Source organism: Oryzias latipes, chromosome 21 (assembly GCF_053564925.1).
Source record: "Oryzias latipes strain Hd-rR chromosome 21, Olatipes_Hd-rR_3.1".
NCBI classification, from domain to species: Eukaryota; Metazoa; Chordata; class Actinopteri; order Beloniformes; family Adrianichthyidae; genus Oryzias; species Oryzias latipes.
Window position 1 is genome coordinate 21,504,186 of NC_136257.1, and position 25,950 is coordinate 21,530,135.

Consider the following 25,950-nt stretch of genomic DNA (forward strand, 5'->3'; position numbering starts at 1 on the left):
GTGGCTCAGAAAAGGTTGAAAAACACTGGTCTAGATGACCCAACTCACAATGTTAAAGTGGCTAGGATAGCACAAGGGTTACGTTGAAGTTCCATGAAATTAGTGGTCTTTTTTTCTAAGTTGCAAAAAGGATTTCATAATTGTAATAACTTTTTTTTTTATCCCAAGGAACAAGGAAGAATAAAACAATTGACTTAAGCCCATACGTCAAAATCCACACCCACGATAGGTCATGTTTTTAAGGATTGAATACTGACTTACTTTTGTTTTGACATAAATAGTGTTTTTCAGAGTAAATAGTATGATACCAAAACACTCTCCCAATTTCCAGTCGGACTAGCCTGACAGCAATAAGTGATTAATCATTCCATCATATTTTGACTTTTAATCTGGATTTCTATACAGCAGAAAACGCATACGAAGTCAATGTAACAAATACAAACATGGTCACTGTGGCAACTATGTCAATTTAGGTGCTGCAATTCTGGTTTCTTAAAAAAAAAAATGTATTTAAAGTATCAAGTTCACCCACAGATAAGACTGTGGTTTTATTTTTGTCCATGCTGTACAGTCCTTCTTTAGTTCTTTAGTTCTTTAAATATATATATATATATAATTTTTTTTTCTTTTCTTTTTTCTACAGGCACTGGCATCACTTTAAAATGTGTCAGTCTTTCCATCTCCTGACTTTGAATCTTGACCCAAGAGTCTGTAACCACAACAAATCTGCTGACATTTGCAAAACAGGTGAGACATGTGCGTGTGGAACCTGCACTACTTTTAGTATTCAATCTCCTTCTCTTATAAATTCCTTTTTATATCCATTTTTTTGACTTGAATATGTAAACCATTTTTTTATAAAGTTGAAACAGGAGAGTTTTCTAGTTTTGTGTTTAAAATCGTTTATTCCAATGGTTTACTTTTAAAACACTGAAGCTCCAAAACATGATTTGACACAAAAAAAAAGTTTTCACAAAGAGTTGAGTCTTTGAAGAGCAAACGCTGCAAAAGCTCTCAAGCTTGTTAAGAATTGTGAGAAGAAATTGCAAAAAAAGGTTCAAAGACAATTTAAAAAAAAAATTTAGAAGGGATTTTCAACACTGCAGAGCAAAGTGTCTTCAAAAGATTCAAAGGAGACGCACATTTAAACACTTTGAACCCTTAACTTTACTCAGATCGATAACTTGTAAATCTTTATGAAAGTGATGGCATGCATCTTTTTTTGTCTTTTCATTTTACTATTGCCGTTTGAAATGTGTTCATTTCTTCATTGTTGGTTTGTGAAATAATGTACAGTACACTGTAGTGACAGGATTAAACCGATGAAATGACACCATTTCAGTTTGACTAACCAGCTCTGTCCCTTTTCTTTTCTGAGAAATCAAATAAAGCCAAGCCTCTCCAGCTTTCTGACACCTCATCTGCATCGTTGTTCAGAAACAGCTCTGCGCAATGCTCTGTTGACACCTTCCACATTAAGTCAAACACATTCAAAACTTGGTATCATTTTGAATTCCAATCCTCTTTTGGATGGATGTTCTGCTGAAAGCCTTTCATTGCAAGCTGGAGTGAGGCACTCGTGCTGTGTGGATTTGAGTGATGATAAAGGGCAGAGGTACACAGGGAGGAGCTGCGCATCTCTGTGATACAAATGGAATTACATCAAGGGATGACATTTTTTTTTTTTTACTTTAGTTAACAGCAGTTTTGAAGTCGTGATAAGTTTTACCATGTTTCTTTCCACCCCCAAAACTGCTGAACTCTAGTGGAAAAAAAAAAAAGAAAAAGTTTTGTGACATTCAAACTGCATTCACATTAATTTTTAGAGGTTTTTCTTGGTTTGAGCTATGACTAACACTCAGTTTTCAGCTTTAGCTGATATAAAAAAAAAATTTTCTTTTTTGTTTTGTGTAAAAACAAAAAGCAGGGTTTGTCTTCTCCTTTATTTCCTGTTTTCAGTTCAGCTCATAGCAGCTGTGTATCCACTTATGTCAAACCACCAGTATCTGTATCCTCCCATCCCAATTCCTTTCAGTGAAGCTGTAGCAGTCTGCCTTATGGTAGCCCTCAAACTCTATGTTGTTTCTCAATACATTTTCAAAGCGGATTAGCAGGTGTGCATCGCTCTGCAGAACCCAGACTTTCTGTCACGTTCTCTTCCTGTATTTATCATCCCCCTTTTCTCAGTTTCTCTTTCACCGTTTCTCTCTACACCTCTCCTATGTTGTCAGTCTTACTTCCCAAGTTGCAACTGATGTGTGCACTTTTGTGCTCACTCTACAAACTCTTCCTTCCTGCTTTTGCACTGCCTTTAAGCAATCTCCTGCTGACTTTTCCACGTTGAGGTGTAGCTGCACAATTTTGCACTTGCCGAAAACGCACTTCTCTATTTGTCTCTCTGTGCAAGTTATTTACAGCAGCACGGGTAAGCAAGGAAAGAAAGTGGAAGTTCCCTTCCTGCCCGCACAATATTGAGACCTCGCACTCTGACCACAAACCATGATAGATGCTTGGCTCCAGAAATCTAAAGCAACGGGTTTATCTTCTACTAAGTCAAAGATATTCTTAATGGGAACCTTTTAACAATTCATCTGTTTTGTTTTTGTGTTTTTTTTTTTTTTTTATCTCAAAGGTTTATATCTTTAAGCAATTGTGAGGTGAAAGAGAAGAAAAAGACGCTAAGCAAAATCCCCCAACTGCCTGGAGATTCTCATGCAAAATGTCTCCACCTCTGGTGTTGCAGCAATGACATTACACCAATCGATCACCGACTTGCATACATCTTTTCCCAACATCTCAAATTACAACAAATACAAGCGGTACAAAGACTTGACAAAGCTGCTGCATTTGATATGCCAGATTTCCACAGTAACTAGCTTAACTACCTTCTAAAATATGGGTGTGTAGCAGAAACCAAGCAGGCGTACGAGTTGCTCCCACGTGTGTGTATGTGCATTCATATCTCTGAAGGTTTAGGGGCCTGTCCAAACATCCACCCGGCAGGAAAAACAGGATTGGGACTCATCACCAGGCAGTTGCACAACCCAATTGAGGATCCACACTCACCTGAGCTCAAAAAGAGTCGGAACTGTTCCTCATTCAGCGCTTGGACAGGCTACACTGTTGACCTGAAATAAAAGTAATTCCACAAATATTTTGAATTCAAACCACAGTGACGGCTTAGTCACGTTTTGCTTTAGAATGCTTTTCCAGTGACATCATGAGGTGTGTTTTGGATTAATCCTAAAGTACAAAGCATGTCTAGGTGTGGAAGGTAATAGTTTCCATAGTATTTCAGACTTTTGTACAGGTTTCTTTGTCAGACAGGATCTGCAGATGAAGTCTTATCGGTGGTAGAACTCGACAAAGGAAGTCTTGCAGGAAAGCCACAAAGCTGTTATAGCTGTCTGTCCTGCCAAGGAACAGAAATACTCTGATAGCTGCGGTCAAAATGAGTTTGTATGCAGGGGTTTGCATGGCTATAATAAAAATAAAAATAAACAGTTAATTTAAAAAAAAGAAAAAACCCTGCCTACTTTATTAAACTAACAGGAAAAAAGAAAATCTAAAATCAAAATAGTAAAATTAGCTTAAAGGACAACTTTTTAAATGAAAATTTGAAAACTTTTCTTATGATGAAAACCCCAAAAAACATTGTATTAGAAAAGGTTTGGTGTAATTTGACTTTAGTATCGTTTACCACCTGTGTTTTCTCTAAGATGATAACACATTTAAAAAGAAAAATTGCTAATTTTAGTCACCATCAAAGAAATTGTGTAAACATCTTTACCGCAGTCTAGTTTAGAAGATTTTGCTATGGAACGAACTCTCAAAATGTATTTTATTTTGAAAATGTGTTATCAAATTGATAAAATGTTACACTTGCGCAGTAATGATAATTCACCAGCTTTGTCACTTGCAACAGCAACACATCGACTCACACAAAGTCACTTTAGACTAAAAAAAGAAAACAGAATTCCTTAAAGGTATCATCTGCAGTAAAAACTTTTCATAAACACTGACACATGCTTTTTCTTTTTTTTTCATCTCCTGGTCAGCTCAGTCTAGAGCCACACACCCTTTAATTGTAGAGAAACTTTTGATGTGTTTAACAAAAATAAATGTCTTACTAACACCCTATAAATTCATTTATAATGCTTGTTAATGTGTTAACAAAGCTTGTTAAGGAATCTTAATATAAAGTGTTACCATCTAATTTGCATATGATTTGTTTGATCTACTTCCCTGTACCTGCCAGATTTTTGTGTTGTGATCATGTTGACTATGAGGGTGTGTTATGTGATTTTTGTTTGTTGCTTCAAAAATGCACTATAAGACAATTCCTTTTTTTTACACTTTTTACCAGCTTTAACTTAAAAAATCATGATGAGTTTTTTGGCAGTTTTGTAGTTTGAAGCATAGGTTGTGCTTTTGCCATTGCTTCCGTTATTCATTTTGTTTGTCATTTGCCTGCACCTATGTGTTTATTCCGTTTACCCATCATTTGATTATCAGTTTTTTTTTAATAAAAGGGATGTCTGAGCATTAAAATTACCGCAAAGTGGGTGCAGGTGTGTTATCCCTGGGCTAAAAGTGTTGCTCAAACGGAGATCAAGTCTAGATGGAGGCAAACAATCAAGACGCAGGCAGGGAAATGGTGAAACCTGAAGATGCAAAGATACAGTTTGGGGTCTGTTTAAGCCTTTACACATCTCAGTTTTGCTACGCCTTCACATAGCTTTGATTTTGTGTGTTTTTGCTGGCGGAATGTGTACAAGTATGTGTATGCGCTGCGTAGATTAAAGAAGTAAGGGGGAGACAGCTCTGACATTTAGAGGCTTCAACAGGCTCTGGCGCCCACCTGTTCATAGATGAAAACTGAAAAAGGAGTAAACACCCGCCAGTGCATTATAAACTAAGGTAAACCTCCATATCTCCACAGTGTGGCTGCACAAGTTACCCTTTTATCAGGAAGGGTAGATTTCATGGACATAAAATGTGTCATTACTTATTTATCTTTAATTAGGACAAAGAATAAATATTAGGCATTTAACCCCATCTCCTATTTGTCTGTAAACTTGTGTAATGTAAGGACATTTTCTAAATGCCATCTGTTAATCTTTTAGACCCACTAGAAATGTATAACCACAGAGCTGCTTTATCAGCACACTGTCAAACTGCCAGCTGAGCCCCTTTTGCTCCACAAGTGCTTTTATTTTATCACGCTTATCTCATTCTTTGCATGATTTGGATCATACGACTGACCCATTAAAGTTTTGGGCTGCTGTTTGTTATTTCTGTGACTATCTGATTAAGCTGAATAGCCAAGTACTGTACGGCAGTAAAGAATCCACTTTAATTTTGGCTGATCAGTATGAATTTTAGATTTTTTTCTTAAGATTGAGGAAGTAGAATCTGTCAATTGCTCTTATAAAATGGAATCATTTTAATTTTGCAGTTGGGATGTTAAGTTTTTTCCCATATGAACAGCTTTAAAAACGTTTTTTTCTCCAACAGAACATGCATTTTTCTGCTTGCCAGTCATAATCAAACTCTACAAAGGCATAGATTGTGTTTGGTTGTCACGTAAAAATGGATGAAATATGGACGGATGTTTCTCATAATACCTTTTAATTGGAACAAAAGTACAGTTTGCATGATTGTACAACAATAAGTTTTATTTCCAGTGTCAAAATTCACAACAAGAGGGTAAAACCAGTAATTACTTTAAGAAAAATAACCATCTTATTCTTCACAGCAGTGTGTCTTCATGTAAGGTCATTAATGCAAAAGAGCAACAAAAAAAAAAAAAAACAGTCAGGCAGACCAAAAGGGCTGATCCTCAGACCTCCTTCACCAGTCAGAGTCGTGAATTCATTTTGTTAATATATGGTTTGTGTGTCTTTTTCTGTACTAGTTAAAAATGAAAGATTCCATTTTTGGACACTAAAAAAAGCTTATGTATTTTACCTGAGAGCCCTCACATAAGAAAGTCAGCAACGCTGTAGAAACTGATCAATCAACATACAAGCCTGGATAATTCTAACATTCAGTGCCAGTTGTTTCTTATCCTCCTTGAGAGCACGAGTCACCCAGAACCCTGTGTTTAACAATTTTTGTAAACATGTTTAAACTTCAAAAACACACAAAATACACAACTCATATCAATAATTCAGCAGAAAAATAGATATTTCGCACGCCTATCTTTAAAATTTACAAATCACATCCCCGGAATTTCTGTAGCAATAGCAAAGATTGAAAGTTTCAAGTAAAGACCCCTTTAAAAAGGAGGCAGACATGTCCCCCCCCCCCCTTGTATTATTTTACATAAGGCTCATTATATAGATGAAAAGGGGAAAAAAGTGATGCAAAGAGAGCAAGTTGAATTTAAACCGGGTTAAGTTAAACTTATAATGGAAGATGTAAACAATGTTCAAGCCAGAGCTTTGCAAAAAGTTGTTCATTATGTAAAGAGGCAACAAATAAAAAGTGATCAAGCTGCCTTTTGACTCCAAATAGATATAAAAATCAGAAAGTTTATCCTTTGAGCATTAAAAAAAAACAATAATTGCCAGAAAATTAATGAAATCAGAAAACAAATGTGTTAAACTAAAAATAATGCCAGGTATTTCCCTATAGACATAAAGTGCATTACCAACTGTACCAAGCACAGTTTCAGCTGACTCCTTTCCTAATGGAGACAGTGGCTATTTAGAAGAACTGGCCTTATGGATTAGAATGCGTTATCCTTCAATGCAATATGGTAGGATTGTCTTACTTTTTTCCATGAGCCACTAAAAAGTAAAAGTAAACCAACTATGTGGTAACTTCCTCTTCATTGATAATCACACACCAGGGCTGGGTATGGAGTTAAGCACTTTTTTTAAAAACAGACTCCATTGCATTGATACTATCAAGCATTACAAGAATAATGCCAAATTGTGATACCAGAGAGAATGTCAGTGGGTCAGAAAACTCATCGTGCCTACTTCAGGTAATGGTCAGTAGCATTATTCCTCACATACATCATAGATTTGCTTGAACTATATTGTCACATGTTGCGGTAATAATATGCATTTCATCTTCCGCTTGTTTCTTTCTACATTGGTTGAAAAGATAAGTCTGTGAATGGACTTAACACTTGTAATAAAGCCAAACGTTCTAACATGTTTTGTTAGAAATCTTTCCTTTAATTTTTGTTGGAAAAAAATATATTGTTAAAGAACCGGTTTTAGATTTAGGCCATTGGAATTAGTAGTAAGTATTTTGGAAATGATGACCAACCCTACCACACGCTTATCCTTCAGTTTGTGCTGCCCCTGTTCTTGATCCTTCCTTGTAAAAAGTCAGACACGACGGAGATTTTACAGCAGCTCCAAGAGCCAGACGGAGACAGCACCAGCTATTAGGGTATGTGTGCTATGAGATGGTGGTAAAGTGAAAAACAAAAAAACAAAAACAAAAAAGGCAGGTGTATTAAGACAGCATTCTAGTCATGATAGAGTGTGGGTGGGAAGGGGGCATACCAGCGTTCAACTTATAGCTTTAGAGACACTTTGGGGTTTCTCTATTTTGTCTATGTTACACAGATAGGAAATAGTTTTGCTAGTGGATATTTCAAAATGGGTTTAAGGCGGTTTTAACATACACATTCAGCAAGTGTGCTGTAAACCTCACAATGTATTCAATCCTTGGAAAAAAAAAAGTTAAGTAAGGCCAGAAAGCATTCATTCTAGCTGCATCTTTGTTTGATACCCATTGTCCTAAAGCACTAAACTGCAGCCATGCTCTTATGCAGATCCTTAAGGCGAAACCTAATCAACATTTTCTTATTCACTATTTTTTTAACTGCGGATGTACTCCTCCAGCTTTGTGTATCAGATGGCGAATTAAAGTTCACGCAACACAACAAATCAGACACCCGGATATATTGACATTTGAGAAAGGAAACAGACAAATTGCTAGTTAGTCATGTGGATCACCTTGAAGGCTTACAAAGGAGGATGTCTTTTAAGGTCACAGGTTTGACGAGAATAATTAGCAGACACTTTGTGTACTTTCCTATTTATGTTTTTAGTTTACAATCAATGGTTTTACTTTTTGAAGGCATGATGAATAGAGGCTGATTATGATGGATAGAAAGAGGTACAAAAAGCCAAATGTCTACAGTGAGTTTGAATGGAAACTGTAACAACACTTTTCAATCCCAAACCAAAAAAATTGGCAAAATAGATTAGTTATTTCTAACTGGCTCCAGTGTAATTCTGTAAATGAATTACAAATGTTCCCATATTAATACAGTTCAATCATTATACTGCTATAGAATAAAAGAAAATTGACTTTTTAAAAATGTTAAATTGTAATGATAATATAAATTTTTAATTTGAATGGTCTTACCTCTGTGTTAACAAAATGTATAGATTTTTAGTTTACCATAAAATCTAAAAAAGAAATCCAGATATATGTAAATGGCAAAATAATTTATTTGAGCCTAAATGCACTTTGCTTAATTTCTTCATACTGATTGCCATGTTTTGACAATGGCACCAAAGCTTTTCAGCTTGGAATCCTGTAAAATATCCCAATTTCTGGAAAATACCATCAATATTTATAATTTGTTAAATACTGTTGTACATTTTTGGACATAAGTATCAGAAAAAAAGTTGCTAATCAATTAGCAAAAATAGTCCAAATGTTTTCAGCCCTTTTGTTCAGCAATTTGATTCCCTTGTTGGTGTATTTTTTTTGTCTTTCCTAAAACCCAAAACAACCCCACAAAATTCTTTTGGGGCTGAGTGGAAACCTAATGATTCTATCCACCATAGTGAGCCCATCAAGGCAACATGATTTTTTTCTCTGTGTGAAGGCACAAGAATAAATGGAGACCCTTTCAAATATTATTTGGAGGAAAAATGTATACGTGATCTGACAGCTGCTCTGTTTAACATGAGAAAAGAGAGAGAAGAAAAACAACAACAACAAAACCCAAATAAAATCTTACCTTCTTTCCTCTAAGCATTTTAAATAGAAAATATGTCTTTGGCCCATTCTTTGTCTGACTGTTCAAGAGTTCCAATGAACAGACAGCATCTTAAAATATAGTCTTTGTGCTACACTGCAGTGCCGTTCACCTGTGGAGTTTTCAGAGGAGATAAGGATGAGTAACTGTGGCTCCTTTTGTTTTTGGACTCTTCTTGGTTCCTGCTCCTCCCCTCAGTGGAAGGTGTGCTCTCCACGGACTATGTGTGAGGAGAACTCATAGCGGTCTTTGCTCTGGTAGCCACAGATGTTGCACTCCAGTGGATCTCTGTATCCATGGCAACCCATGTGAATGGTGTACATGACGTGGTCCAGGAAGAGAACTTGACAGTGCTCGCACTGGAAGGCCCGCAGCTCATTCCCCTCTCGTCCAAACACTCGCACCCCCTCGTTGCTTGCGGGCCTTTCTGCAGGAACGCGCATTCCCACTCTCACACCGCTTCTTGGTGACACGTCTGGAGCCCGATCATTCAAACAGTGCACAGCTGGACTGCCTCGGGACCTGAGGCCTGCGGGAACATTGCTGCCATGGTAGCTCTGCTTGTCCTGAGGACTGCTGCGAGCCGAGTCAGCAGAGTCAATACCACTGTTGTTGGGGGATTCCTCTTGTGCTGATTGAAGGGACTTGCTCTGTCTGGTTAAGGCAGTTGGGCCATTTAAAGTGGGATGGTTGAGAAAGTGAGCGGGCTGAGGTGGAAGAGTTTCCGAGTTTCCTCGACACTCTGTTCGATGGCCCAGCGACATGACGGCAGGGTGGTAGATGGGGTTGATCATGGGCATCACCTCTGTCATGGACAGAGGAGGACCTGGATGGTGGAGCACTGGGCGCAGATTATTTGTTCCCAGATATGTCATGGCATCATTGATGGCCTGGTCCATCATATGGGGCGGTAACATCTCGGCCTGCTTTTCAAACTTAAGGCCCATCTCATAGCCTAAATCAGGATAGCTGTAGCGTGCAGGCTTTTCTCCTGCAAATAACAGAATTGAGCAGGAACTGAGAATACAATGCCATCTTATAAAGAAACCAAATAACTTTTAGACAGTACAGTGCAACCATAGGTATCATTTTCTTGCTCACCCATCTTGAGTCTCACTTTTGCTTCTGATCTTGTTTTCATATTTTGTTCTGTATGTTAATTTTATTGGGGTGGAAAGCCCCATCCATCTACAATTGCACTGTTTAACCCCTCCAGAACAGGGATGCGGTAAGCTGTTTTTTTTTTGCTCTTGATAAGGGCAATAGCAAAGCTACAGGTGTACCTAACCACAAAGTGAAAAACATTTCCTTGCTTTTAGGTCCTCTGCTTGCTCAATCTTTTTTTTCTCTCACATTCTCTCTGTCTGTCTAATAGTGTAGCATGAAGCTAATAAAAAATAGCAAATAACTATGACAAAGGCATGTAATTGTGCACAACGAAGATGAATCAAAAACTAGAAGCAAACAACAAAACAAATAAACAACTTTATAAAGACTTTTTTTTCTATTAAGTCAGTTGAAAAAGTTTGGATGGGGTGGGAGATTTTAAAATATGCACAACTGCTACATTTTTGTGTATTTGTGATTGTTACACACACAAAAAGTAACCAAATGAATACATAAAGTGGAGACTCTGAAAAGGAGGGAATAAACAGGACAGTAATGGATAAAACCTAACTTTGAACTCAACTAGAGGTAAACTAAATTATTCTGTGCACCACCAGGGGTCTGAACACATCAAATGAAGGTGCTAATTGCCTGGGCTTTGACTGAAATACTCACCCACAAATTTCTGAGGCGTGGTGCTCTTCCTCTTGCCTAAATTGCTGTTAAGTTTTTCGATTACAGGGGGCCGTTCATAGGTAGCCATGGTGTTGGGTTCTGCAGAGGGTCTGGCTTCTTTTGGAACATCTGATTCAAGAGTTGGAAAAGCAGTTTAAACACCATAGGTGTTTATGTGGTTTTTTTTTCGTATATTATTTTCTTCAGATTAAATAAAAAAAGCAACACTAACTCCAATATGACATTTGTAATTTCCAAAAACAAAAATATGCTATCCAAAAAAATAGCAACAATGAAAATCAAAGTGCTGCAAATCAAGTTTGATTTTATTTGATATTTTTCAGCATATGCATATGTGATCTATCAGTTGCACAATATTAAGTGATGCAGTATGCTAGTTGACTGCTCATGGTTTCAGTTCTAGTATTGTCCTTTACCTGTGTAGGTACCAGTGTTGCTGCCGGGATCCAAACCGATGCCCTGCAGGTAACTGTGGCAGCGCTCTTTGTGCTCCTCTAGAGACGTGCGCTGTTTGTAACTCCGTCCACAATAGTTACATTTGTGTGGTTTTCCAACTAAAAGGAAAAAAAAGGGATTCAAGAAAGAAACTGTTAGCTTCAATCACACCTGCATGGCAGGTAGCATCTTGCATTGCAGCAACCATGTGTAGTGGTGAAATCTCGTGAACATTTAACACTACAAAGCTAAAGGTAAGCTTTGAGATCATGGAGGTTCCACTACTAGTGTAAGGAAACACAAGTTGTGGGCGACAAAAGAAAGTGGCACCATGAAGTCTTCATGTCAAAAAGCTTTAATCTTTGAAAGACAACGTAAACTCCCACTGGTGTGCCACAGCGTGAGTAAACGCCAGAGCTGAGCTTGCATGGTGGTAGGAAACCCACTCCAGGCTGAACTGCTTTGGAGGTGTAGTGTGATTCATTGTGCCATTTCTGTTTCATTCTATTCCTTCCTACTGAGACAAATGGAAATGTGAAGACGTATCTTTTTTACTGTCTCAGTCATCCTTCCACTCATCCAGTGTGTCTTATCTCAAAAACGGGTATTTGTTTGGTAAATGTAAAAAATAAATAAATAAATGTAATCTTATTTCATTGAATTCTCAAACACCTTTTAACCGGAAAAGAATCAAATAAAAAGAAATAAATAAAAAAAGTTTGAAAAACATTTTCAAAACTGGAAGCTATTGCTATTTATGTTATTGTTCCTGTTAAGATAGCAGTTTTCTGCTGGATGCAAAAGTCAAAAATCTACTCTAAAAACCACCAGAGACCAACAGAGCCATGTCCTGTTTTAGATACTTTCAAAACGAATAGTTTACTCACTGACTCATAAGGAGAGTCAGTGAGTAAACTAGAGGCCACATCGGCATACTACTAAGAACCAAAGAGCATCATTGAGTGTCAGCAAAGTAACAAGAGTGCTGGCATTGTGATGCTAAATACTACTAGAAAATGATGTGTAGAAAGTCCAGACGATTGTCAGAGTGAGAACAGATGAACCCAACGTGTCAGAGTTTGAAATATGGGGGCGGTATTACACGAACACGGATTCACACACATTCATAAAATCTGTCATTTTTAATAGTACGAAAAAAATGTCTATAAAAGTGTGAGCCAGAACTGAACTCTAAATCCTACACTCTTCTTCACTGAACTTATTCTTAAATGATGTTATTTTTGTATGACACAAAACAAAGCTAGTTACTAAATGATTTCAGTCTTAAGCAAACTGGCATCACCGGGAAATCATACATGTCATTGAGTACGTCTGTGGTCTGTAAATGATTGAATGCCAAGAATTAGAAATTAGACATTATTGTATACATTTTCTGAGTGAGTGGGCTTCAAAACAAAAGAATCAGTGAGTGATGCTGGGTTTCTGTATAATCAGTAGGGTGGGTAGGTGACGATGCAGGTTCATGCCATTTGAATTCATTCTGGATACATGCAATGAGGCATCATAATGGAACTATTAGACTTTGTTGCTTTCCAGCCATGAAACCTTGACAGGTGTCAGTTGGTCTCACAGGGGTTTCCATCTTAATGATTTAACACACATTAATGTGACAAATCATTAAGATGGACTCCATACATAGGTGTTCAGGTAAGGCCTGGGAATCTCTGGTCAGTCCACAATTCAGTTTGTATTAACATAACTAATTAAAATATCTTTGTTTTTTTTTTATTTTTATGATGATTATGAAAATCTGTTTTCACATAAATTGTATTAAATATAAGAAAGGATAAACTTTATTTAACAATTCTTTTATTAAAGGTTTATAGAAAATCTGTTTTTGTATGAACAAAATAGATCTTCCATTAGTTCTTTTTTTTTTTCCTTTAAAGTATTCATTAAATTAACTCTTCTTTTTTCTAAATACAGTTTGTCGATTCACGTATAGTTTTTGAACTTCAGCCTAGATACAATATAAGGAACCTGAAGAATTCACAATCCAGGAACTTTTTTACACCCACTCCCTTGACTTGTCTGGTAAGCGGGGAGGTGTCAGCATTCAGACCTTTAAATATGTAAAACAGACTTAGAACTTCTTTCTTGTGAGTGAAATCTGCTTACTTCTAGGGTAACACAGTTTCTCACTCTTGTTTTCAGATTTTCCTCGTCTGACTTATCTTTCAATGGTTTTTTTTCTTCTTTTTTTCTTTACACCTGCTCTTTTTGGCTGTGCACCAGCCCAAAACTGCCATGTTAGAGCAGCAAGTCTCTGGACACAAAAGGCATCAGGAGAGAGGAGAGAAGACAAATATAGGCTAAAAGGCTATTAGATCTGCATCAAAGACACATCCAACAACAATTAAATAAGAGTACAGGAGTACCACATTTTTGCACAACTACTCGGGGTGCACACCCAAACACAAACTTTGTCACTATCTATAAAGAGAACAGTGTACGAGTAACCCCCATGGAGGGCTTCACAGACAGACATGACGGTATTGTCTGACCTTGATTTCAAAGGCACAACATAAGGGAGAGCATATCCTCTGATAGGAAAGTGGGTTACAGTTGAGCGAGACTGCCAGCTTTCTTGTATTTCTCAACAGTTTCCTCCGTAGCAAGACAAGCAGCTAAGAAACTGCATGTCCTTGGAACCTAACCACAAGGCACTTACAGCGATGTCTATAGCATGCACACGAAAACACAGCTCGCCAGAAAACTATAGTCTCCAACTTGAGGTTGCCCCTGCCTGAGACCAAATAACTCAAGAATATTTGTCATCGACTCACAAACCCTTAAAAAAACATCTATTTTAACAATGATTTTTAAGTGACTGTAGTAATTGGGGGTCAAACTCCCCAATCAGAAACGGTGTGAACATGCAACACAAGCCAAACATTTACAAAAATAATCTAGCTTAGATCTCTTTTAAATGTGAAACACAACTTCCTTTTTGCTGTTCTCACAAGTAGCGAAGCTCATGTGTTGATTGGGTAAAGTCCTGCAAATGCTGATGAGTAAAGAAGGAAGACACAAAGGAAGAGGTTTACCAGCATGAGTGCGCAAATGACCAGTGAGGGCATCACGGCGCCGGCAAGCGTAGTTACAGAAAGGGCATTTGAAGGGTTTTTCACCAGTGTGCAGCTTGATGTGTCGCAGCAGATTCCCCTTCTGGGTGAACGAAACACCACACTGGTTGCACTGGAAGGGCCTCTCGCCTGACGAAGACACAGAAGGTCACAATTCATCGTGTATGAAGGTTTTTAGAATATAACAGTTCTTCAGAATTTAGTATTCATAATCAGTTAACAGACTGTATACTGGTTGTAAATCAAGCCTTAATCATCATTCCTTTACCGCCATGTTCATTAGCTGGTTTGAGGTATTTCAGCTCAGACACTAGTCTTGTTTTTTTGCAAAATATGGTGTCATGCATGACGGCCAACTGTCTTTACTTTGATCTTATCTGTCAGGGATATTTTTTTCTGAGGTCTCGTTTGTGCAAGTGCAAACTTTGCAATAAAACTGGGTATCTGTTTTTGAAGAAACAAGGCCTTGCAACCCTTTGAAATAAACCCAGAAAACATTGCTTTTACATTCTCAATTAGAACAAAATCTGACGTGCCGTCTTGACCTGAAAATACAAACTTGCAGTTGTTGTATATTTAGAATTTCTCTGATGTGTGCATGATCTGAGCAGGCCAGGATGGCTGCTTTATAAAAGCTGTGTCTTCCTAGAGAAGAAATTTTTACTTCAAAATGTCCTCCAAAGTAAAATTTTTCCTTGCAATCAGTTTATTGACAGAATTTTATTAACGGTATGCAACTGGTACTTTACTTTTTGCTCTCAAAGACAGAAAATAAAACCAGTTACAACCCTGGAATTTTCCACGTCACACTTCCACACTTAATGAAGCATTATATTTACAATGGTTCTTTGAGTCCAAATAGTGCAGTTACCAGTCTTAATCGTGATCAGAATTTCTGCAAGTGAAATATTTTACTGCTCACATACAACAGCTTATTAAAATTATGAGGAAGTTATTAGTCCATAAAGATTTTTAAAAATGACAATTGAGCCTTTTTGGAGATCTGTTTAAACACATTGAAGCACTTAAAGATAGTAGAATAGAGAGTAACCTCTTAACCATGAAAACCAATTCACTCTGGAATATATGTTTTTTTTCTTCCTTTTTTTCCTTTTGGAAACCTTGTTTAAGTGCAAGGATCAGGAAAAAAAGACATGTTGAGCACTAATCAAAATGCATTGTTTGCCAGGGCGGCATTCTGCTGCTTCAGGGACTTTCAGCAAGACAATTACCCAAAATAAAATTACAACTTTTTAAGGAAAAACAAAGTCAAGGTCCTAAAGTGCTTCTAGTTGAGTTTAGACCACAGTAAGAACATGTGGAAGACCTCCAGGCTAATGTTATTGCCAGAAAAAGGCAGAATTTTCACAATCGCTGTAACAATTTTAAATGAGTTGAGGTCAAATGTCACTGTCATTTATATTAACATTTATTTTGGCTAAGACTAATTTAACACTAAGTTGTTTTTTTGTTGAGGAACGAGGAACATTTATGATTTCAGAGAAAGAACCAATATCACAGTATTTGTCCTGAATGTCTGTGTCTCAGTTTCTGGTAGCGTCTTTTACTTTTATTTTGGATACTCTCTTGTTCTTAAAAGTTTAATCTTTTTCATCTTCAGCCAATTGGGAACGAGAAATGCAATCCTAATGGTGTGACAACTCGGCCGCTGTGTCGTCAGTTGGAACAGGTTGCGGGAGATTCCAAGGATATTTTTTCCTTGATTATCATTTCAAACTTAAAGCATTGTTCGGAAGAAAAAAAAAAAAAAAACTCCACCCACTATCGAGGACAACAACTGATTTCTGACTCACCGTCACCGTCACAGAACCAGAGATGTAATAAAAGACAATTAGTAATATTTGTTAATAACTTACAATGTTTGTAAAAAAGACCTTTTTGTACTACCTTTCTTTGTTAAAGACTGAATAAGGTTATAAAGTGATAAATCTTTACCATTTGGTGGTCTAATAGTGCCATCAAAGGATGGGTTTGTTCCAGATAACCCGTCTTGTGTGTTAGATGGACTGTCTGCTGCAGAGTCTTCCAATGACACTCCGTCATCCAGCATTTGTCCCATTTCTTCAGGTGTTGGGTCGCTGTCCTCCTTTTCAACAGTTTCTTCTTCTTGCTTAATTTTTCTTTCTATTAAAACAAATACAAAGTGTCTTAAGATGTCTCTCTTAAAAAAGTTGACTACACAACATGTACAAAAACTATTAAACTTATGTGATATTTTGGAATGCTGTGCAGCAAATCAATTATTTTTGCTACATTGATTTTATTCTGTGTTGCTTCCTAATGGAAACATATAATTGACACGACTTTTGGTTCTAGATTCTACAATAACAAGAAGGGGCCAAGGCTACTCCTACTGAATGCTATGTTTGGTTGAATATGGAAGTTCAACTAGCAGACAGAATTGAGATGGTGACGAGAATTAACAGGCTTGTCTGGTTTTGGCCTGTCCCTGGGGAGAAAGAAAGAGCCAGAGGCTCAGTACAGGTTGCTGTTGACTAGCAATGAGAAACTCGCTGGATGAAAAAGGAAACAGATTGTGCAATAGTGCCTGTGTGTGGGTGTGTGAAGGTGTGTGGGGGGAGTCATCTCCCAGCGTCTCTAGATATCAATCAATGCATCTAATTCTAATGGGTTTAAATATATCTGAAGAAAACAATCGATAAACCAAAAATTTGACTATTTGCTTCATTTCAAATGGGCAAAAAGAAATCCTGTGGGGTAAATGAGTCAAGACTGTTTTATTTCAAAACAATTTTCTGTAATTGATTATTTTCAATGCAAAATGGAACATTTTATAACAACTGACTTGTTCTATTCTTAGCCAATGACTTCTTACAGCATGTGTCATTAAATAATGCTATTTTATTTAAAACACATTTGTCTTTTTGTTTTCAATAAATCTACTCAAGTTAATAAAAAAAATAAAAATAAAAAATCAAGAAAAACTAAATCAATTAATTGAAACAACTCAGGGCATCTAGTCAAAAATATTTTTAGTAAAACTTAGTTTTTCCACAGGTGGATCTGTCTTAATTGTCACAGAAAGTTATTATTTTTTCAATTTTCTGTATTTTTTTGTTTTTCAGAATAACATTATAGTTTTCCTAAATTAATTAATGAATGTAAAGGAGACCTTACATAATGTAAAAAAAACCTTAAGGAAAAATAAAACCTGTTTATTCTCCAAGAACAACTGGCTTATCCTGACGATCCTGTTTTGGGAATAACAGGGTCGGTAATCACAGAAAATGTGCTTATTGTTTCATAAACCCCCGCTTATCCTGCATTTGACAAGTGTAGTCTCTGGCTTTATTGCAGCCCTCATTGCACCCATAAAGCCCAGTAAAAAACGCACTCTTTTAAAAAATGTATCTCTTTTAATAGATTTATAAGCAGTATGTCATTAACGATGCTCTATTTGACAAACTGCGGCTGTGAGCCCTCATTGTACAGAGGAACACTTATCCCGATTTCCAAGTTGAAAACGAGCCTTGTCTTTGACAGCTGTATCCTGGCAACACGAACAGACCTAAACGTCCTTGTAGCTCAGCTCTGTGCATCTTTACATCTGCCTCTGCGGTGGCAGAGTGGAATGTAGAAATCAGTAAGGTAGAGACATGTCTATCGGTTTATTGGTAAAAGAAACCATGATTGTAATACTAGTCATCTTTCAATTGCAGGTACATTTGTCTGTTTCCCATAATTCTCCAAAAAAAAAAAAAACAAGAAAAAAAAACACAACCTAAATTGTTTCAAATGTCAGTTGAGATTGTTCTGCCCCTACAACAGTCTATCATGCAGTCCAAAGACTGAAATGTGACTCGTATTTTCTATTTAAGATAACCCCTTTTCTTCCCATTTTCTTACAGATTGTAACCCTTCAGTTGTGACACATGATCTGGCACAAACAAAATGTTAAGGAAGTTCCACAAGTGTCTGCCTGCCTTTTGCTTAGGCTACAAGGAAGCACTCTCTTTTTCACACGTAGTGGCCATAGTCTCACTTTATTTCCCCTTTTCCTAAAGTGCCGGATCACTGCGACATAACCACATGCAAGTCAAGAGACTGGGATGGTCGAGCTACTGGTTATAATTAAGACCAATCAAGTACAACATAGCATGGTATGTTTTACAAAAGCTCTTATCCTGCAAGCTACTCCTTTCATCATTGCATTTAAAATGTTTTAAAAGTACTTATTTATCCTCCATATTCAAGCTTAGTGTTACAGTTAGGACTGCATTTTTGAAGATACTTGCAGAGTTTTAGTTACACACACATCTGGCAAGTTGACATGCATGATGTGTGTGTAACTACTAAATAAATTGCAAAATATGGAAACATGCTTCTTGCGTGCCATGTTAATTATGAGCAATGACAGAAGACTTTAAAACAACTAAATTGAAGTAGGAACATAAGGTTACAGTATGTTATTTTAACAAAAATTAAAAAAAACATGTTCAGACTGGATGTATGAATATATTTAATGAGCACTCACCACTGGGGGAATTAGGACCTGGAAGAGCAGTCTGTCCATTAGGTGCAGACATATCAACCAACATTCTTGAGTTCTCCTTACCAGGAGAGCATTGACCGTTACCTGGGAGACACGGAAACCCTGCAATCTTTATTGTGCTTTATGGAATAATAATTGAAAAATCTTGAAATATGTAAAAAAAAAAAAAATTTCACATCCAATTTTTGCTGCTTGTTTTGTACTGAATCAAGGTTAGGTAGACAATGCAAAAACATGTTGGAAATATATTTTTAAATTACAGCAAATTGATTAATTAATTTGATTTAATGTACATAGTAAGAAAAAGATCACTTTCAAAAAGATGGGGTGTAACTAAAATACAACTGTGTTGCATGGGGATCCTGATGTCCAGCAAATGCAGATCAAATTGCATTCTCTCAGCAGTCTGTTCAGAACACAGGCTATGGATAGCCCAGTGTCCACACAGAGGGAGAGAAAAACCAATCCCTTATCCCCTTACACTTCGGCCCCAGCAGGGTCACAAGAACAATAAAGTGGCAACAGGCAAACACTCCCTCTGACCCAGGTGTCAGATCCTTTAGGAACCACGCCGAGTCATCATCTACTAAAATTATTTACCCCGTACCACACACACAATAATACATAGCTGTCAAATGCTCAACAGCAGCAAAAAAACAACAAAAAAGACTAAGACAAGCTTGCATAAAAGCAATGAGAGAGTATGATTTAGATGGTTTATTTATGAATAATGACAATACCCAAAATCCTAAATGACCTGATGTTTGTCTGACTCCCGCTTGTTGTGCCAGCTCATTTAACAACCACTTGTGTGGTACTGTTCCGCTGCAGCGACTGCCTCACTGAGTGGGGCTCACTGGGAGACTTTATCCATGATACAATCCCTGGGCCTGGGCTCAGGTTGCACAGGTTAGGGTTGGAAGAAATCTCAGGTGACCAGTTGTGGCTGTTTGGCAATGCTGTCTTGGAGACAGGATTGGCCCAGATTTGTCATGACGGATTTTCCATTAGCCCTCAGTTACAGATGCTGATAGATGCCTCAAAGCAAAATTGCTGAGCAATTTCAACCTTAAATGAACACGTTTGGGTTCAAAGGCTAAGCTTAAACCAAAATGCCCAGTTTAATTATTTCAACCTTAAAAACAAAAGAATGGTAAGGTCGGGCAAATTTCTTCACATATTAAAATCTGTTTGACTAACTTGAATTAAGCAAATGCTAAATATCTCAATTTTAAGGGGAGAAAAAAAAAGACAATGGAGGGTTTTTTCTTCTTCACATTTTTGGACAATAAAATACATAGATCTTAAATGGGGTTATAAATGCACAAAGCCACAAATTTGTGCTTTCATGAGTGGAATTGAAGGTTTGTGTTGGTGTCCTGCTTTTGTTGAGTCAAACTGAAACAAAATGTGAGCCCAGAATATCAACCAGATATGAGTTGATGGGGAAAAGGTACTTTGAGTAATATGCCAAATTGGGATGATTTGATGTGCTAACAAATGGAAAGGAACAAATGTGCACATATGAAACTTGTAGGAGTAATTTCATGCTGACTTCACCGCTGAAACCAAATGAGTGTATGTCTGTAGCAAGTTCAGCCAGTTGGGATTTGAAAAAGAATACAAGGCAGGTTTTCAGTTTTTAACCTCCGACTTTAGGCAAATTCAAAGTTCCAAAAGTTACGAAAAATACAATACAACAAACTCATGCTCCATGTATGTGGTGAAAGAAAATGGATCAAATCAACAAGTGGGGGTAAAAATGTATAGTTTTCTTTAGTACCAAGCGTCTCTTTGACCTTCCTAGGCATGATTGACATGAGCTGCTTCTGCTAGTGAAGAACAAACTTGAATATTACGACAAATGCGCCTAAAAAATAGCAATTTCCAATATACACCTGTAGCTTGGTTTTAGTACATTACACGGGATGACCCAGAAAGGAGTGAAACCTGCCATGGTCCACCTCAAAATGTGTTGGCCTATTAAAGAGGTCATATTAAGCTTTGGGGGTTTTCCCTCATTCATGCTTTATCTTCAGCAGTTTTAGTGCAAAACATCTGCAGTCAAACAAAAGCTCAAAAGCCAAGTTCTTCATTGCACCGTGGATTCTGCATAACAGGATTTTGTGGTAATGGCTTGGCATTGAAAAAAACTGTCTGACCAACAAGGGTAATGTTTAAAAGGGTATAAATTGCAACGCTGTAAATAAGACAGATTTATCAAATAAAGAATGAAAAACATGCATTAATAGTGTCACCAAAAATAGAACTTACCATACTCGTCAGATTAGGACTCAAATTAACCTTGCATATGTCACTGCCCACAATAATCTGAGATTAAGTCTTGTAAAAATGTGAACGTATTTTAAGTAAAATAGAAATAAGTTTTGGTAATTGAGTGTTTGTGACATTTGATAAAGTAATATTTAGTTCATGAGAGTAAATGTGGGAAAGAATGATTCTGTATGTGACTAAATCTGATTGGATGCCATTTAAAATGTATGCAAGGAGTTGCTCCTTTGTGTGAGATTCTTACAAGCTAAACAGGGTAGAATGTATCTGACATATAAAGAGGACCACGCTAAAAAACAAACAAAAAAATTCCTTTCATTTACGTGATGTCAAAGGTCTATTTTTTTTCTTATCTTTTATGATCGACATAATGATCGCAAGGTGATCAGAATTGAAACTAGAACTGGTGAGTACCGTAGAAACGCTTTCAGTGGAGCTGAATGGCTCATACTACAACTTTGATTCACAGATACTGTTATCTGCATGATGTCCAGTGAATAAATTGATTGTTTAACCTACAGATGACGTGAAAATGTTTGGTTTTTTTTTGCAATACAGATTATCTATTTCTATAGTTTTGTTGGATATTTTACGGTTTTGTAATTTAGCCTCTTTTTTTTTAGGATTGGTGTTGTAAACCAACGTGTGCAATGGCATTTTTTTCCTTAAAAAAAGGAAAAAAATCTTTATATAAAGCGCACTATGGAATATTTCAGTAAGCTAAACCTTTTACTAAGCAGGAAAAAAACAGCTTGTTGGAGAACTATTTTTTTTATACAAAATTACTTCGTTTCTCAAACTTTACAATAAATGCTTCTCAAATGGGAGCATTAAAATCTCTACTGCTAATCTGAACTTTTTTTTTTTAGCAAAACAAGCATTTCAAGGAAACAAATGACTGCATGAGTATAAGTGAATGCATTTATAACTTCATTTCATCAGTTAGCCGATGGAGTTTGGTGAAGCTCCATTACATTTTTTTTCAAAGAAAGAGACACTTAAAACACCATCCTCTAGACTTCATTGACTGATTATTGTTAATGTGTGGTTTCAAGACTTCAACGATGAAACAAATGCCTTTACAAAGAAAAACATACATTTGCCAGGTCTCCTTTAACCAAATACCAACAGACTCAGAGCATGCTTCTTACAGGTTCTGCTCTCGTGAGTTAGTTCTTTAAATGAGCTAACTCACAGCACCGCCCGACTTTTCCAATATCAAGCCACAAAATATTGAAGCTCAGTTGGTCCTTTCTTCCGCATGTAATACAAAATGTTCATTCTTGCCCAATCAGACCTCATAGGTACATTAACCCTCTCGTTTGATCTGGAAGTAGACACACAATTGAGCAAGATCTAAAAGATAAATATGTCCCAATCAAGCTCATGCAGTTGTTCTTCTTTTACTTCTATTATGTTTAGGACCACTAGATTTTCAACTGGGGAGAGTTTTAAAACAAACAAATCGCCGGCGTGTTGTTTTTTTTTGGTTATTTTTTTGCCCTTTTTGCTAGTGCAAACGTGTAGAATGAAAATATTATTCGTGTAGATATTACAAATCAAGGATTCAACGTAGTAGGAAACAGAAATGCCTCTAAAGGACAGTAGTAATGCCTGGTAAGAGTATAGCGAATTGTGCCACACCAAGTTTCAATTATTGACCTACAATTTCAACGCAATAGTAATAAGTATATCTGCTGAAATTACAACACACGGGAGCATGGAAGAACATAAAATGTTCCACTTACCCGAAAAAATTTAGTTTTCCGCCCTGTCATTAACAGCAAGATTGTAGGTCAATGTTTCAAAGGAGAAAGAGCTTCTTCTTCCACCTTTGCCTCTAAGCCCACCTGCCAAGTGTTGCAACAAATACAAACCCCCAATGGAGATCTAAAAGTCCCCACTGATGTCATCAACATCACTCTACCTGCGTTTGAAATATATGTTCACCCAAATGCAAAAAATGTTTGGGGGTAGGGAGGAGAGTATAAGATCTTACCCAAAGGAAACCAACAAAGGGCAATGGAGCACCACAAAGTGCATATCCAGTGTTTGCTGCATTCGACAGGATGTTGCTAATGCATCATTTTCTGTACCTTTAAGGGGTGAACAGGAAAAAGCTTGCATTGTGGGGAAAATCCCTCGAAATGTTTGTGTTGTGATTGCAAATATTTCCTCTTTTTTCAGTTTTTAACCTCTTTTTGTGTCACCAAAACTTTGGAAGAATTGTGAAAAATTCCTAACAGACTATAACATATTAGAAAACTAAATTAGACCATAAGTGTTGTTCCAGGAACCAATGCAATGGGATGCATCATCTCATAAAACTGGAAACACTGCATTTGTTTCATTTGTGGTTAGTTGACAGTTTAAGTTAGATGAGAACTTACTTGCAGAATAGTCTTCAGAAGCCTCCATTTCCATGTTTAATAGGAGTTCTGCAGAACACGAAAGGACATATTACTACACACTCCAAATGATTTTGATATGATTTTGTCTCGTTATGCATTTCTGCTTCAGTCTTTGATGTTTTCTGATCTTCCATCTATACTTTAAAGCATCATGTTCACATTTTTTAGTACAAATTAAGTTAATAAAATAAGACGACATTGAGCCTTCAAACACTTGTTCCTCAAAACGGACATCCACAATAGTAGTGGGTTTGAGCTCTTAAAACAGAACTTGATGTCTGCTTCTAGCAAGCTAAAATATTTTTCAGTTTCACATTCTTCACTTCACAAAAGGAAATAAAATGCCTTCTTTAGAAAATGAGTTACAATCTTTTTCTTACATAGTTTCTTTTTTGTTTTGTTTGTTTTCTCAAGTTTTCGAATTGAAAATGTTTTGGGGATAAAATAATGCCAAAAACTATGAACATTTGTGCAATATAACTCAGTTCAACACTGATATGAAAACCTACAAAACCTGAAAGGTTAAGTTTGAAGAAACTTATAGTCGGAAACAAAAGTCTACAATCATTTTGCAAAAACATTGTGTCCAAAATCAATAACATTTATTTTGAATGAATTAAATTAACTTACACAAATGTCATATTCTAAAACTGTAATGACTTCCTAACTAGACGAAACCCACATGAAACATGCCCATTGGCATTTTACGGACCTTCAGCGTCCGTAAATGAAAGCCTAAATAAAATCAACATTTAGTTTTATGTCTATATGTTTGCTGACTGTTTCTGTTAAAAGACTTGTTGAAGATAAGATATGTGCCGTGCAGACGGGTAGAAAAAAACTCTTTATCAGAGAGATGAGAGGCTGTCAGAGTGAATATAGTCACAATAACATTTTACATGGTAGCAATGCACTGCTATGATTTCCTTGAAGAACTTAAAACTTAACCCTTTAGAGGGAAAATACAAAGCAGCAACAAAATCGCATCTCGCCCCACCACCACCTAAGTTTGCCCACTTTTTTGGTTAGACATGTCATTTAGTTGTAGACAAAGACAGCTGCACTCATCTGCCACATTCCTGATTTGAGTTTGTGTTGTTTTAGGGGAAATCTGTGCAGTAGAAAATAGAAAAAAGTGGGCAAACAAGTTAATTCAGATTCTAGGAAAGCTTCTCTAGTGGGAAAACCTACTTAAGAAGCTAAAACGCAATACAAATAACAAAACATACGTAAGTAAAAGACCAAAACAAAAAAAATCCACAATCCTGGATTAACAGAATCAAGTTCCCCCCCTGCGCAAAAAAGTCTAATCAGTTAGGGATGGATGGAGGGAGTGGTGAGCTTTTCCCACCTCCCTTTCACTAATAAATACTTTGTGTGTGTGTGTGTGTGTGTGTGTGTGTGTGTGTGTGTGTGTGTGTGTGTGTGTGTAAGTGTGTTACCTATGTCGTCCCGTCAAGTCTCACTTTGACACAAAATGTTTCTATATTTTCCAGGAATTCGTACAAGTTCCAAAGAAGTATCCGAGGGGACTGGAGGTGCGCATCTACTGAGCGCCACAGGTGACTGCTGTAAAGCTGATTGCGCGCGCCGGCACCCCTCTCTCCAACCCCACCCCGTCGCCTTGTCCACCTTAAAAGCGCCGTCCCAAACTTCCAGTCTATCAGAGGTCACTCCCGCGACTATCAAATGAGGCAGCCCAGCGATTCTGGCAGGAACAGAGTGAGGGGGAGACTCGACAAGTTGGTAAGGGAAAGAAAAAGAGGGATGGATCAAACTGGATCCACCGGTTCCTAAGGAATTAGCCATAGCGACAGGGAGCAGCCAAGCTATTTTCAACAAGAGAGGGGCGAGAAATCCGTGGGTAAGCAAAGCTGCTGTTGAGCTGTGACTCAAGGTCGAACCGGTATTCAACCCCCCTCCTCTCTGAGAACCGGAATAATCGGATGAGGTACGAAATGATACAGATCACCGAAAAACCTCCAAAGCAAAAATAGAGTCCCATGACAGACAGACAGTCAAAATAAAAATGATTACACCCAACACTTCTTGTATAAAGAACTATACTAACTAAAAGGTGTGCTGTTTTTTTTTTTTTGTTCCTTCTTTTTTCCCTTTTCTTGGTAGAATGCATTGTCTGCGGGGCTTGGAGCGCACAGACGGCTGCAAATTCAACAGGTTCCCCGCAGTACAGCCAACCGTCTGCCCCCTCCCCCCTCCCCATCACAGACGCTCCTTGCCTGCAATTTACGCGGACGTGCGCCTCCAGCAGCCCTCAAGCATCTGCAGTCCTGCTAGAATGAATACAAGCGGACAGTCTCGTTACAAGTAGGAACCCAGCGCGCGCAT

At 37.3% G+C, this 25,950-nt stretch overlaps 1 protein-coding gene and 1 long non-coding RNA gene across 5 annotated transcripts in view; one reads left to right on the plus strand and one right to left on the minus strand.

Annotated features, from left to right (window-relative positions):
- Nucleotides 1–639: 639 nt before the first annotated feature.
- LOC144988847 (uncharacterized) lies at nt 640–25,864 on the plus strand. Its single transcript, XR_013652899.1, has 3 exons — nt 640–747; nt 25,098–25,163; nt 25,729–25,864. It is a non-coding gene; the product is annotated as an uncharacterized LOC144988847 (long non-coding RNA).
- ikzf2 (IKAROS family zinc finger 2) overlaps nt 5,615–25,950 on the minus strand; it is a 137,483-nt gene continuing 117,147 nt past the window's right edge. For 2 of the 4 annotated variants that reach the window (XM_078939925.1, XM_078939923.1), the window contains 7 exons: nt 23,581–23,628; nt 18,881–18,982; nt 16,321–16,509; nt 14,326–14,493; nt 11,239–11,376; nt 10,802–10,930; nt 5,615–10,010 (listed from right to left, as the gene is read on the minus strand). In XM_078939925.1, the coding sequence (XP_078796051.1) occupies nt 9,214–10,010; nt 10,802–10,930; nt 11,239–11,376; nt 14,326–14,493; nt 16,321–16,509; nt 18,881–18,982; nt 23,581–23,614 (1,557 nt within the window). In that variant the 5' untranslated portion in view covers nt 23,615–23,628 and the 3' untranslated portion in view covers nt 5,615–9,213. Of the gene's footprint in view, nt 10,011–10,801; nt 10,931–11,238; nt 11,377–14,325; nt 14,494–16,320; nt 16,510–18,880; nt 18,983–22,938; nt 23,035–23,580; nt 23,629–25,043; nt 25,326–25,950 lie in introns of those variants that run through there. The other 2 variants (XM_004081700.5, XM_020713113.3) reach the window with 2 other exon arrangements.